General features: G+C 41.5%; 1 protein-coding gene across 12 annotated transcripts in view; it reads left to right on the top strand.

The window, feature by feature from the left end:
* Positions 1 to 14,282, top strand: part of ANK3 (ankyrin 3) — a 369,687-nt gene that overhangs the window by 311,585 nt on the left and 43,820 nt on the right. For all 12 annotated transcript variants that reach the window (XM_075758815.1, XM_075758817.1, XM_075758816.1 and 9 more), the window contains 5 exons: positions 885 to 1,109; positions 4,200 to 4,354; positions 11,083 to 11,294; positions 13,100 to 13,307; positions 13,894 to 13,990. In XM_075758815.1, coding sequence (XP_075614930.1) covers positions 885 to 1,109; positions 4,200 to 4,354; positions 11,083 to 11,294; positions 13,100 to 13,307; positions 13,894 to 13,990 — 897 coding nt within the window. The remainder of the gene's footprint in view (positions 1 to 884; positions 1,110 to 4,199; positions 4,355 to 11,082; positions 11,295 to 13,099; positions 13,308 to 13,893; positions 13,991 to 14,282) is intronic.

Genomic DNA, 14,282 nt, shown 5'->3' with positions numbered 1-14,282 from the left:
AGACTCCGCTTTCCTGTCACTTTTCTATTAAAAACAGTAACACTTCACGTATGCAGCTTCTCAGCATTTCATAGATGAAATAAACCATGACTATTAATGATTATTCTTGATAATATTAATTATTCCCTTGCTAATAAAAATAATTTTTATTTTAAAATCTACCACTCACCACTTACAAATATAATTGCTTACCCTTCTGTTATTAAATGGAAAATGATACTTTGGAACAGCATTGGCAAATGCGATTTTTCCTTGTTGTCACTTTTTGCTAATGAATGTCATCTTCACAGAGGATTAATGACATGATTTCCTCCGGAGTGCCATGCCAGCAGCCTAAAGAAAGTTATGTACTTGATAGTCTCACTCATTCCCCACCAGTGAAATGGGGACCCATGGTGCCAGCACTCACTCTGTCAGCCATCAGGAGTGTTTGCAAATGAGACTGTGAGGAGGTTTTGAAGACTGAGATCCCCAAAATAATAAGCATTTTTGATTCTCCTTTTTCTACACTGTCTAGTTCCGTTCTGCATGTGAGGCTAATTACTTTTATTTATGGAAGCAGAGCTAACAGTAATAGAAGGATATTTTTAAATTCTAATAAACCACTACTAATACACTACTTGTGTACTCTTTTAATCCAAATTACTCAGTAGCACCTGTTCATTTCACCATGAAGTTGCTAGACCTTTAGCAATTTGTGCTTTTGATAACCAATAGTTAACATGTAAGTATAAGCTTTAAAAGAATCTTCATGCTCTTTTTAGTTTAGCTGGGATCGGGGGTGTTTTTCTAATAATGTTTTAAAGACTGTGGCGGTTGACTTTTTGCTGATCTTCTGCTTGTTTCGTGACCATTTTCATTGACGTGTTTCCTTTTTCCTACAGTTTCCTGGTTAGTTTTATGGTTGATGCACGTGGGGGTTCGATGAGGGGTAGTCGCCATCATGGAATGAGAATCATTATCCCACCACGCAAGTGTACAGCACCAACCCGCATCACCTGCCGCTTGGTAAAGAGGCATAAACTGGCCAGCCCACCACCGATGGTTGAAGGAGAAGGATTAGCAAGTAGACTTGTAGAAATGGGGCCAGCAGGGGCACAATTTTTAGGGTGAGTTGTTCTATGAATTTCATCGTTTACGCTCATGTTGCATCTTTCATTTCCTTTGAACTAAGTAGTCAAACATTGACTCTACCTTATTTGAGCATGTAAGATAGGCTACTTAACTTGAAATATTAAAAAATGCCAACCTGCCATTCCTTCCAGAAATTACCCTTGTATTTTAAGGGGAGCTTTGCCTCTATGATGACTGCAGGGTGGAGCTGAAGGTAAGGAAAGCCATGAAAAGGCCAGGTCCTGCCCACATCTACTCGTGCAACCTGCCTTTGAAGTCAGGAGGAGTCACACGCCTGTAACCCAGAACAGGTTTTGACCCTCTTGCTTGTAGAGTATCGGAGAAACATCACTGTCACAAAAAAGTGTCCTGAAGTCACCAAATATTGAACCCTGTTCCTGTGCCGCAGCACGTGTGCGGCTCCTGCAGGAGTTGCTGGGAGCTGCCTGTCTCCGTCCTGTGGAGCAAAGCTACTGAGAGCGATGGCGGAGCACTTACTGTAGAGCATCAAGTACTACAAAAGCTAGGAACGGATTTTTTTGTTAAGCTTAAAAATAGGGGAAACAATCCACTATGATGTGGCTTTTTTTTTCCTAATTATAAATTTTGTTCATTACCGTGAGTGGCACCCTAGTGTAAAATGCCGGTTCTGTCGGGAATGACAGCTTGTTCCTAATTTCCCCTTCTCGTTTCTCTTCCTGCTGCATGGATGTTATTCAGTAAACTGCATCTTCCTAACACTCCTCCCCCTCTAAATGAGGGCGAGAGCATGGTTAGCCGAATCCTGCAGCTTGGTCCACAAGGAACAAAATTTATTGGGTAGGATATGTACGGAAAAGATACAGAATGTCTACAGTTTTTCTTTTGTTTCCAATTTTTTGTTATTCCCATTTTTTTTAATTTTTTTTTTTTTTTTAGTTTTCTAAAGCTTTCAGTTGATCTATGTCACTGAAAGAAAATCATAGTGGCTTGATTTAATATAGCTCTGCTACTACCTTGTGCTTATAGGCATGTAAAATTCACTGCCAGCATTCTGCTTTCATAACTTCTGTGCTTTTGTAATTTTTTAAATTTGAAGTGTTTCAACTGCATCAAATACATTTTAATACACAGTGACAGTCCTTTAAGTTTCAACCCTGTGGTAGAGAAGGTATTTACAGGCTTTGAGTGAGTCTGTTTTGGGAAGAGCGTTTGTAAAATGTGATCACATAAAGCCTATTATTTATGAAAGATTATTTAGGAAAAATGTCATTGAGTGAATGACTTCATTCAACAAGGTTGGAGAAATACTAATCTTTTCAACCTGCAAGATGCATCTTGTTAAAATAAATTTATAAAGCCAAGTATGCTACCGAAAGGAACTGCAGTGTATAGTCTAAAAATGTAAGAATGTTTCCGTATATTTTTGACTGTTGTTTTCAAACCATATTGTGAAATTTATTGCATTAGGTTTTCCAAATATTGGTGAGTGTTTGGTGTTCCAAACCTGTTCAATACCTTCTCACTGAGTATTCTTGTTAAATGTCATGCACAAAATTGTGTGGTTTCTAAATATTTATAGAGACAGTATCTGAAATATTAGCCTGCAAAGATTGTACTATAGTGTTAGTTTTCAGTTTGTGCTTTTTTTGAACTAGAGAGTAAATATCTTAAGCAATGTATTTGAATTTTTGGTACTTACTTGCTGTGCACAATGGGAGACAGCAGCTACATTCCTATTTCTTGTTAAAGGACTTGAGATTGGAGTTAATAGCCTGGGTGTTCTTAAAAGCACCTAAAATATGTATTAATTAAACTGTCTTTTTCTGTTTTCATGGGAAAAAATACTATCTAACTCTTCTCCCTTGGTATTTAATGTGAAAACCGGATTTCCAACTAGCTTATGTTTTTCCGCATGATGGCTGTGGTGATTTCCATGCTCAAGTAATTGATTGGTTAATGCACCCACCGCCTTGCAGGTGTACAGTACCGCAGAAGGGCTGCGTACTTCTCCCATCATGTGATGTTACTTTTAACTGAGATATCACAAAGCAGTGAAATGCTTTACAACCTCTGCGGGAAAATGATGATACTGTCTATTTAAATGTCTTAAAGCTGCATAATCCATAATTGTTCACTTACTGTGTGATTTCAGTCGGTTTGTCTTAGCATACTTTAAAATGCATATCCTGCCTGTGAAGTGTTTGGCAAAAGTGTCTGTTTTGTTAAGGAATGGCACCTGAAGTGAATGGTGGTTTCTGTCGGTTGTTCACAATAACTGTTCAGTAATGCACTTGCAGTCCTCTGTTGAAGGTACATTGTCTGGTGACATAGGTGTATTATTAACCACCTTCTCGTTCCCTTTCCTTCCCCCCAAAATGTTTGACAGTAACTAATATAAATGTGGTTGTGATGTTGCTTAACTTGGAGAAATCCATTCTGAAAGTATCTAAACATTCCCCAGTGATGTTTACAGTGCAGAAGTTGCAGCTGTGATTTTGGGCATGAAAACTAGAAAGTGAAGCTAATGAGAAACAACTTCTTGTGTTTCACAGGAGCTGCATCAACAGAGAGCCAGGGAGAGCTTTGAAAAGTTTGGGACTTAGTCTGAAGTTTAAAACCTACGTGCATGCACAGCTCCTGCTGCAGTCAATAGCTGTTGCATGCGTTTGGATAGCTGGACTGTCTCTGGACTGACTTTGCCCCTTTAAATCCCTTGAGCCAAATCCGAATTTTGACTATGCTAATGCCAATTAAAAGTCAGCAGTGCTGCGTGTGCTGGAGGCAGGTGGGATCACCTGCATCCTGGGATAAAAGAGCAGGGAGAACTCTCCTTAGCAAAAGTTGTCACTATTTTTCAACGTAGGCAGCTGTTTCAGAAGATTTACATTAAAAATGAGCTATATATGAATATTTTCAAGTTATCTATTAAATATAGTATAAATGATAAAGGATTGTGCAGCTTTGGCAATTTTAAAAACATTTTTACCATAACAGTGCTAACTATTTAAGATGACTGTAGTTTTCTGAAGGACTTAACGCCCATAGGAAATCAAGGGCAGTGAGGAGATATAGGATTAAAAATAATACAATTCCTTTTTCTCTAGCCCTGTCATAGTTGAAATCCCGCATTTTGGATCAATGCGAGGAAAGGAAAGAGAACTAATCGTACTTCGAAGTGAAAATGGTGAAACGTGGAAGGAGCACCAGTATGACAGCAAACATGAAGACTTAACCGAAATACTCAATGGCATGGATGAAGGTAAACCTTTTCTCAAAGCTTTAGCAAGCCTTACCTTTGTGCAGGCTTGCTAACATGAGCAGATTAAAGCAACCTAAAGTAAAACAGTGCAGGGGATATCTGACTGTGGGGAGTACAGTGTGTGTTACATATTAAACTAATGGAAAGAGCGTAAAGAGAAATTGTTCAGCAGTGGCCTGGAGACATCCCGAAATGAGTGGTAAGTTTTGGTCTGAAGTCTTGCCAAGTTTAAGCAAAGTCACACAGTTGCTTTACAGCATGAAGTTGGGAATAACATCCCAGCTGGAGGTAAGCGTGTTTCTGCTGCTCAGGCAGGGGCCACGTGAAGGTCATTCCAAACCAACAATGAAGTGTAAATATCAGTTGTATTAGACTTTCCCACACATGCAGACTTCAGCCCATAGAGCGTTCTTCTTGGAAACAGTATTGTTAGAAGTTGCCTCCCACAAATGGGATCCCCATCTGGGAAGTCTGGCTCCCTTGTTTTGCTTGGACGTTGCTGTTTATGTGAGAGTCCCTTAAGATGAGAGGACTCGGCTGTACACAGTTCATCAGAAGATGCTGTGACAGGTGGTCCCTGTGGGCATAGCATGGGCAAAGCCAGGCTGGGGCTGCAGTGATCCCTTGGCAACACTGCTTGCTTTTCCTAGCAAGTATTTTTCAATACTTGTGCTGATAAACCATCGCTTGAGCTCTTTGCGCCTGAATGTGAATGAAATAGCTTGTGATTTGGACTTTGGTTTTCTATAAGGGTTTATCCACAGGATTTTCTCTGGATAACCTCCAACAGAAAGTCACAGTGTGGTGGGGTACAAGCTGCAGGAAAGTTCTTTCATTATCAGCAAAAGCATTTGGAGCGAATGATCAGGCTGTGGATGGCAGCTATAAGAGGTATCTGTGAGCAGGCTCTGCCTTTGATCTTGGCCTCTCCTTGTTTGAAGAGAGCAGCCTCAGCAAAAGGCATGCTTTGAGAACTCAGAAAGGAGAGTAGTGCTGTTGTGAGGGGCTCCCTAGATGTCTGAGATTTAGCATTTTCACTCGTTTCCTGGTCATCTGGGAATGGGAACAGTGGAATGGGTTTGTGTAGTATTTTCACTTCGAAGTACTTGAACTGTACATGAGCTTGTAACAATATGGAGCAACAGTGAAGATCTGCCTGTCGTATGATGACCTATTGTAGCTATTTATTTCAAAATAAATATAATAGAACCAATCAAGCAGTAGGGCAGAAACACTGTAAATGTTGGGTCAGTGAGTTTGGAAAAATACAATAAACCTCATCACAGAGGAGTACCTAAAAGCAGTGGACCAGGCAAAAGAGTGAGCATAGCCCAGGGTAGTATTGCTTGGGGAAGGATTGATTCAGCATTGAAGGCAGTGGTTGCAGCCTTTCTGACAGAAAAATCTCACCACCCCCTCCTCTGCACACTAGCATGAGATAGGAAGTAATGATTTGGCATTCGGGTGAAGTATTGATGCCTTGTCAGTGGTGAGGTAGTCAGAACTGATCAGCAGCTTGTTTCTTTGCTTTGTGTGCTTTCTGAACTGTGCTTAGTTCAATTTTGGGATAGGAAATCCGGGCACAAAACCACTGTTCAAAAGTGCTCCAACTTGCATCACTTATGAAAGAGCTCTCCAGAGGTGCCATATGGATAAATTCACATTTTACAGAGAAGAGAGCTCAATAAATAAAAATACTTTGAGAGAGGTGGGCATGAAACCCTCAGTACTTAGAGCCTAAAATAATAAGCTTCACAATTCAGAGCCAGAGCACAACTTTCTGGTGGCTCAGGTGGCTCTTCCCTTCTGGGAACTGCTGTTTGAGGCTAACGGGTGTGTGTACAGCCAGTGAGTCACAAAGTGTGATGGACACTTAGAATGAAAATATTTGGCACCTTAAAAGCCAAGCCGCAGAAATGCCTTTTACCAAGCCAGGCAGTCATTTATGAGAGGGAAAGGAGGAAAAAAAAATACTGCAGACACACCCAGAGCATTGTGTTGATTATTTGTTCAGTTCATTTTAGCTTAATACTTCTCTAGTGAGGAAAACAAAACAAAAAACAACCCTGCATTGAAATAGTACAAGGGTCTTGACAAAATTCTGCTCCAGTGAAATGACACCTATTCTGTGTAAAAGGTCTTCCAAGCAATGACATAAAATTCAAAATTTGTAGAATTAAGAGCAGGTTGGTTTTTTATCTGAACTTTTACCAATTTGTTACAAAATAGTGCAATTAGACTTGGCTCTGAAGCAGTATCTTGCATCTGAGAAGCCATAACTTTGGAAGTTTTATTCCAGGTATGAACTCCAGGTATGGAGGCAGAAACAATCTGTAATTGAAGTAAAAAGCAGCCACATAGTCATTTCCAGAAGTTTAGTGTGTCTTTGCAAGAAAATTCATCTGCACAGTCATCTCTAAATGCCGTAGCGTGCTGCAGGAGTCCCCCTTTTTCTGTTAAGAGCAGCTCTTTCCATTTTGTGTTAGACCTGCTATGATTCACTAGTTCTTTCCTGTCTGTGCAGTGAAGGAGGGCAATCAGACTTTTATTCCCAGCTCCTTAATATACTGAATTTTTAAAGATGCAGTTTGCTTCTCTGTTTTGTCTTTCCTGTTTTGCTCTTCCACTTAGCTAGTGGGGATGAGAGCAAGGATATCTTTGCTCCTCGCCCTCCGTGGGGACTGCTGAAAACCTGCCTGTTCTTCACTGGAAGCAGCACCATCTGCTGGAAAACCTCATCTCAGACTCAAAATAATCCAGAGCAGGAGGCAACCCTTCAGGGCACTAACTACAGGATTAAATAATAGCAGAACTTTGCTTTTATTACCATGAAAGAACAGTGAACCTTGATGTGGAGAGTCAGTTTTTCTTTGGTGCCGTCAGGTTTCTGCTTAAATAGTTGTTATTCTAAAGATGGTGCTGTATCCATATTTGCTTAGGCAAATATAGGGCTGAGGGAATACAGGGAATTTGGCATTTTTAGGAAGAGGAGGAGTTTGATTTCAAACACAAGGGTAGCAATTCACAGCTTTCGGCCATGTTACATTTATTTAAACTTGCATCAAGTAAAATATATTTTATTTTATTTTATTTTTTTAAGAAGAAGCCTTGTAGTTGGTAAATAGGCTACGTTTTCAGCCAGGCTCCTTTTAGGTATAACTTGTGTTTGCTTTTTACATTCCTGCACCCTTCACAGCTACCTGTAGACAAATTGTGGGCATAAATGCACACACTAGGGGAGCTAATCTTTTGACAGGCATTTGCAAACTAGCGAGCGAGCCAAGAAATGCAAATATTTGTGGGTACAGTATGTTTGCAGCTGCACAGTGTGGTTTCAGATGGGAAGCAGGAGTTTTTACGTAACTACTTTGAATCTACACATCAAACCAGAGTGTGACCTTGTTTATGCTTGAACTTTAAAATACCACCGTAAATCTCTCTGCAGTGATTTTTCCACATTTTCAAGAAAAGTTTTTCAACGTATTGCTGTTAAACTTCTTGTTGTGAACGGCAAGATAAGAGACTGCGCAAAAATAGATGAAAGAGCACATAAAGGCTATTGCCTTATTTGAGGATGAGACCTCCTCATGGCACTGGGAGCATCTCGTTACATATGTGAAATACTGAAGCTGGGAGGGTGGGTCTAGTTACCAGCATTTTTAGGACAAGTCTCACTGCCCTCAGCTTCTCCTTGCCCCTTCCCACGTGCTCTTTCTGCCTTCATCCATCTCCTGTATTTTTCTCTATGTGAGCACTGCCTCCTGGGTGCCCCACTTTTAGTGCAACAATTTCCTAATGGGCACATCTCTGTGGGGGGGAAACTGGTATCCCGTGCTCATCCCGCCTTTCAGCCTGCACGGTGACAAGGTCAGTACTGCAGGAGGGTTGCAAAACTCAGAGAGCTTTCAGTCTGCTAAGTACAGGTGAGATTTTCTTTTTCAGTGCTAGCAAAACTCCTTTTAAGGCCCTGGTGAGGGAAATCAGATACTATGTCACACAAAGACACCTTGAAGCTCATGAAACAGCCAGGTGTTCTGTGACTTCTCTTATGCCATTTCCAGTGAGAAGACACTTGCTCTGCATTACTTCATCTGAAAGTGAAAAAGAAAAGTATTGGACATGGGATGAATTTCATCCATAACTGCCTCTCAGCTGACAAAACTGTTGTGATTGCTTTCCTTGACCTGAGCCACCCTCTGTGAGGTCCCTCTCGGACCTTGGAGGACGTGGCTGGGTTTCTCTTCTCCAGTCCAGGAACCTTAATGTAACGCTCATGTGGCAGCATGGACAAGAGGGTGGGGAGGAGTGATCTTCCTTTCCTCCCTACTTTCCTTCTCTCCATCTCATTTCTCCTCCATCACTCCCACCAGCCACCTTAGGATAAGTGTACCATGCACTTGGGTGGCAAGAGAAGAGATATATGCACCAGATATTCACAATACCTTTCTCTTGACTTACTAAACTTAATGGCCACAGGTGTCTGTTAGCACAGATCTGGGAGACTTCCCAATTCCGTCACTAACCTTTCTGCTTTACCTCTCTCTGCTTTGCCACCTCTATTTGTAAGGTGAGATGTATAGCATACTTCTCCATGGTTAAAAAAACCAACACACAAACCCCAGCCAACCAACCAAAGAAATCCTTTGAGGTTTTTAATTGAAACACATTACATAGGAATGAAGTGTCAGCAAGTGAGGAAAAATTGTAATGATAATAGCTCTTTCTGTAAAATGCATGAGGTGTGTTCAGGAAACATGACCTCTCCCAGGACTAGTTTTCCTTGTTTCATTAATTCCGTCATGCTAACGCTGCATTTCTCATGGCAGTCAGAGAGGTGGTTTGATTGCTCGTCATCTTTTTTTCTGTTAGAGGGCAACTTTATGTAGAAGATTACATATGTATTATCCAAACATAATCTCCCTATATATAGTCCAACTCCTCTCCATGCCTCACTGTTGTTCTGCCACTCTAATCTTCACATCATTTTCCTTCTCTAAAGGAGACTGCCTGCCAGGCTCAAAGGATTTTGAAATGTTCTTATATAAAACACTAATTTTCTACCTCAGGAGAATTTTAATTATCCTTCATCTCTGTGAGCATTTTACAGTGGGTTTAGTCTCTAGCATCAAACAGGAGAATGCATAGGATTTACCAGTCAAGATTATACCTGCCTGGGAGTTTAAGAATCCAGTTTGTCTCCTGCACAAGCCACTGCTTCCAGAGGCTGCAGGCAGAATACTTAATTCATTAAAGGGCTTCAGATATCAATCTCCGAGTCAAAGTAAATGGAAGCTGACATTATGATAAGAAATTATCCTCTTCTAGTAGCTACATATGATCCACAGCACAGCAACACCGTGCAATTAATCCAAATTACCAGTTGAAAGTTTTAAAATGGAAAACTGATATTTTACCAAATCTATATTCCAATTCTGTTGGAGCTGTAACTGAGCTTACATGTTCAGAGGAGGAGAATACCTGTCACATGAAGTAAAGAATTTTACAAGTGTCTCTTGTCTTGGTACCATTTGCGGTCCTCCTGCTTTCTCTTGCTGCATCTGATAGAAACGTCATCTTTCAAGGAAAAAACTTTCTTCTTTAGCAATGTGGTGCCCTTTTTAAGGAGGAAAATAAGAGTGGAGACTTGTGGAGTGCTGGAATGAAAGCCAGTTACAATAGCTAAAAAGGCTGAGTGCGAGAAATTACAGGAGAAATGCACGACAATTGTGTAATTATCCCCATTTGTGAATAGTGTCTATATCACAGGGATTTCACTAGTGCATATATATACACATATAGTTGCATAATGAGTTATATTTGTGACACATCACAGTTTTCCTCAATGCATATATGTCTATGTCACCTACTTAATTAGTTAATATGGGTAGATACTCCATGCACCTTTCTGAGCCCTGGTGACCCTGTGAGCTGGGAATGTGGCTGAGGGCACTAATTGTTGATGACCTGTTTCTGTTCCAGTTGCCTCTGAGGGTGCATTAACTTTCTCCAGGAACTGAGGAGCACAGTGCAGTTATTTTGGGGCAGATACCCAAATGGCTGAAAGCTTGAAGTGGGAAGGGGTCCTTGCTATGGTTTCATTGGCAGTGCTGGCAGGCAGAGCTCTGTCACATCCACAGTTTACCGGAGAGCTCAGTGTCTGGTCAGGATTATATGGTTGCTAGTCTGGGAGATAACTTTCTCAAGTGCCTTAGCTGGGCAAACTCCGGATTGCACACTCGGCGTGAAGTTAGATAGTTCGTGAACTGACTGTGATTTCCTGTAGTTTTCTTCATGTCAGAGCTATGTGATGGAAGAAGCTGGCAATAAATGTCTTTTGAAGGTGTGCACCGAAAGATCAGTGCACTTGTGTGCTTCCAGATACAGATGAGAGAGGAAAGCAGCTTATCTCCTCCAGACCTCCTTGGACTCCCGTGCTGTGTGACAAACCTGCCATCCTACGGCAGCTGCTGCTGCAGACAGTCACACCCTAGTGCTTAGGCGTCTGATGTTGTTGGCCCTCATTGTCAAGATTTATGGAAAAATCCACAGAATAAACCAAAGCTTGATAATTAATAGCATTGAACTTTTTTTTCCTCTTGTAGTAAATAATAAAAAAACTCAACTTCTCAAGCATTTTAAGGCATATTCAAAACCTCACACTCACAGATGTGTCTGGCATGAACTTGAGCAGGTAACGCCTGAATGTTTTAACTGTCTTCTCCCACCAGAGCTGGACAGCGTTGAGGAGCTAGAGAAGAAGCGTATCTGCAGGATCGTCACAAAGGATTTCCCTCAGTACTTTGCGGTGGTTTCGCGAATCAAGCAGGAGAGTAACCAAATCGGCCCCGAGGGCGGGGTGCTGAGCAGCACGACGGTGCCACGTGTTCAGGCGTCCTTCCCTGAGGGGGCTCTAACCAAAAGAATCCGCGTGGGGCTCCAGGTAAAGGTGCCCTCCTGTTCATATCCACAGAGTCTACAAGCACATCGTTGGTCTTAATGCATGAGGGTTGCAGCTAAGGAGCCTGCTGCTCCTTAGCAGTGGTTTGCAAGGTGGGTAGTAGTCACACCTGAGATCTGAATTGGCATATGTCTGCCCGGGCACGTGCTCTGCCTCTCAGTGCACCCCTGGTGCAGATGAAGCACAACCTTCCTCCCTGTGGCAAAAGCCCAGCTCCTCTTTTATCACCTTGAGTACTGCTAAGCATCTGAGGAATGGAGAGAAAAGCAAAGGCCTGGAGCCACCGCAGGCTCGGCGATAATTGTTTGCCATCTTCCTGTTGGTCCTGTTGGCCACGGCTGCCAGCAGCTACGAGCTGCACAGCGCTGTGCAGTCCCAGTCTCCTGCAGAGATGTAGCAGTTTGTGATTGGTGTCACTGGGCTGCCCTTTGCCATAGGAATGTGTTTGGTAAGGCTTTCATGCAGATGTTTGCCAGCTGTTAGTGGGTCAAAGACCTCCCATACACTTCTGTTGTAGCTTAGGACATTCACTGTTGGTGTTTTTAGTGATGGGTAGAATCTGGGAAGAGCAAATATCTTAAACTCTCCTTTAACTGCACAGAAAGTGGAGAAATATTCTGTAGGAGGTATCTTTTTCTTTGAGTTCTGTTAATTATCACTTAAAATTACTTCATAACCTGACAAGTCTGAAGGGTTCATGAAATAGGGATGCTAGTTTGGATTCCAGTGCTTGGAATTCACACTGGAACATTTCCCTTAATGATATTTCACATCTAAAAATGATTAATCTTGAGCAAATGGAAGCTCTGTTATTATGGCTATACAGCTGCCTTTCCAGAGCTCTCTAGTGTGAAAGCAGCACGACGTCTCCATTTGCAGTGTTGTGACTGCTGAGATCGCAATGAAGCTACGTGTTCCATGCATATCAATACACTGTGCAGTTCAAATAATGCAGCAAGTCACAGATCAGCCTGATTGAAACAGACCTGAAAGTTTAAAAAAATAAAGAAGGAAGGCAAACAGATGCAAACCCCTGTTTCCCATAAGATGTCTGTCATTTTTGAGTTCAGGTCTTATGTGACCAAAACTACAAAAATTCAATAGCGTTTCTTCCCATATTGGCTATTTTTCCTTTCTTCCATATAAAATTAGGAAACCTTTCAAGGCACAAAACAGAGGTAGAAAGTCTGAAATTTACTTACAGCTCTTCTATAGCTTAATGCGTTCTGTATGTATTTGACCCAAACAATTATTTCTTTCCTAATAATCAATAGTGGAATAGCATAGGAAGCACTGAGTACAGAGGTAAGTCAGGGTACACAGTGATCCTCAGGAGCACAGATTTGTGTTTGGCAGAGATGTGGGAATTGTTTGGCATCTCCAAGACAGTGTCTAGTCCTCACTTCTCAAGACTCTGCTAGCAAAATAGGCCTCTTTTTGCATTTTGAAATTGTATTTAATATCACCCATCACTGCAAATTAAAACCAAAACCAAACAGTCTCTGAAAGAATCCCGGCAAATACTGCAGGCAACCTTCTGAGATTTATAGTTTTGCTCTACAAGTTAGCTATTAGGAAATCATAAGTGGCTTGTTGAGAAAAATACTAAGCATGAATTGCACTAATAATCACTCTTGAGAGCTGTAGGACAAGGCTGCCTGGGGAAAAAAAAGAAATAAAATTCTACAGAAAAATAAAAGGAAAATTGAATTATCTTTTGGAAAACAGTTCTGCATGTCTATAACCAATTTGTAACTCTAGTTTAAATACTTTCCCTGTGTTGACAGGCTCAACCGGTTCCAGAGGAGATTGTCAAAAAAATCCTTGGAAACAAAGCAACTTTCAGTCCCATTGTCACTGTGGAGCCAAGAAGAAGAAAATTTCATAAGCCAATAACCATGACAATTCCTGTGCCACCTCCGTCGGGAGAAGGTGTAACCAATGGGTACAAAGGAGACACGACGCCCAGCCTTCGACTTTTATGTAGCATTACAGGTTAGAGAAAATCATGCTCTTTGCAAAGGTTTCTGTGACAGCAATGCCTCTGCGCTTGCTCTGATGCCTGTACAACCAGTGCTTTCCAGTAAGGGAACATTGGTGTGTTTGGTCCAACAGAGTTCAGATCGCTTCCCCTGAGCAAAGCCAGCTGAGGTCGTTTGAAAGGCTCCCACTGATGCCCTGGGCTTTGAATCTGGTCTTATGCCATTGTAAAAGAACTCTGCCAACAGTTATTGACTGCTATTTTATATTTAGCCAGTATGAAACATTTCAGCCTTGGCTATTAAACATGGTTGTCAGTAAAAGTAGTTTGCAAAAATAATTAAACTATCAGTAGTTTGCTGATATCAAGGAGGGGATTTGCTATTGACTTGTGGGTATGTACTTTGCTTACATCGTCATCATCATTTTCTGTTGTGTAACATATGATGTAATATATAATATGTGGCTTAGCTGTTGGAGAATATTATTGTCTAGGTTCTGGTTTTATGTGGGAAGCAACATGCTTTGATAGAGATATTCTTATGTAGTCTGTATATGCTTGGTGTTTGAAAGAAAATCTCCGTGGATTGTATTTGCATAGGAGGTACTTCACCTGCGCAGTGGGAGGATATCACGGGCACCACTCCGCTGACGTTTTCAAATGACTGTGTCTCATTCACAACCAACGTTTCAGCCAGGTATGGTAACAGAGCCTGTCAAATGCACCTAGGGAGTAGTTTCCCTTGATTAACAAAGTGCGTAGTTGTGGGGCTGTTTTCTGGCTTTCTGTAAGTCTTTTGCAAGACTGATGAAGCGGTAATGGACCAGATGCTTCTTTGTCACTATGTATCAGCATCCCACACATCCAGGGTTGCACATGAAGCTTTGCCCTGGCCTCTTCTGGTGCGGTGATGTCTCCTGGCAATCACACGTGCTGTTTCTCTAAAGGCTGTGGTGCCACACAGGGGTTTGTTTTTCTGCAAATAGCAA

Source organism: Balearica regulorum, chromosome 7, assembly GCF_011004875.1.
Source record: "Balearica regulorum gibbericeps isolate bBalReg1 chromosome 7, bBalReg1.pri, whole genome shotgun sequence".
Taxonomy (NCBI): Eukaryota; Metazoa; Chordata; class Aves; order Gruiformes; family Gruidae; genus Balearica; species Balearica regulorum.
The sequence above is the reverse complement of the archived record's forward strand: the minus strand, read 5'-3'. Positions and strand labels throughout refer to the sequence as shown.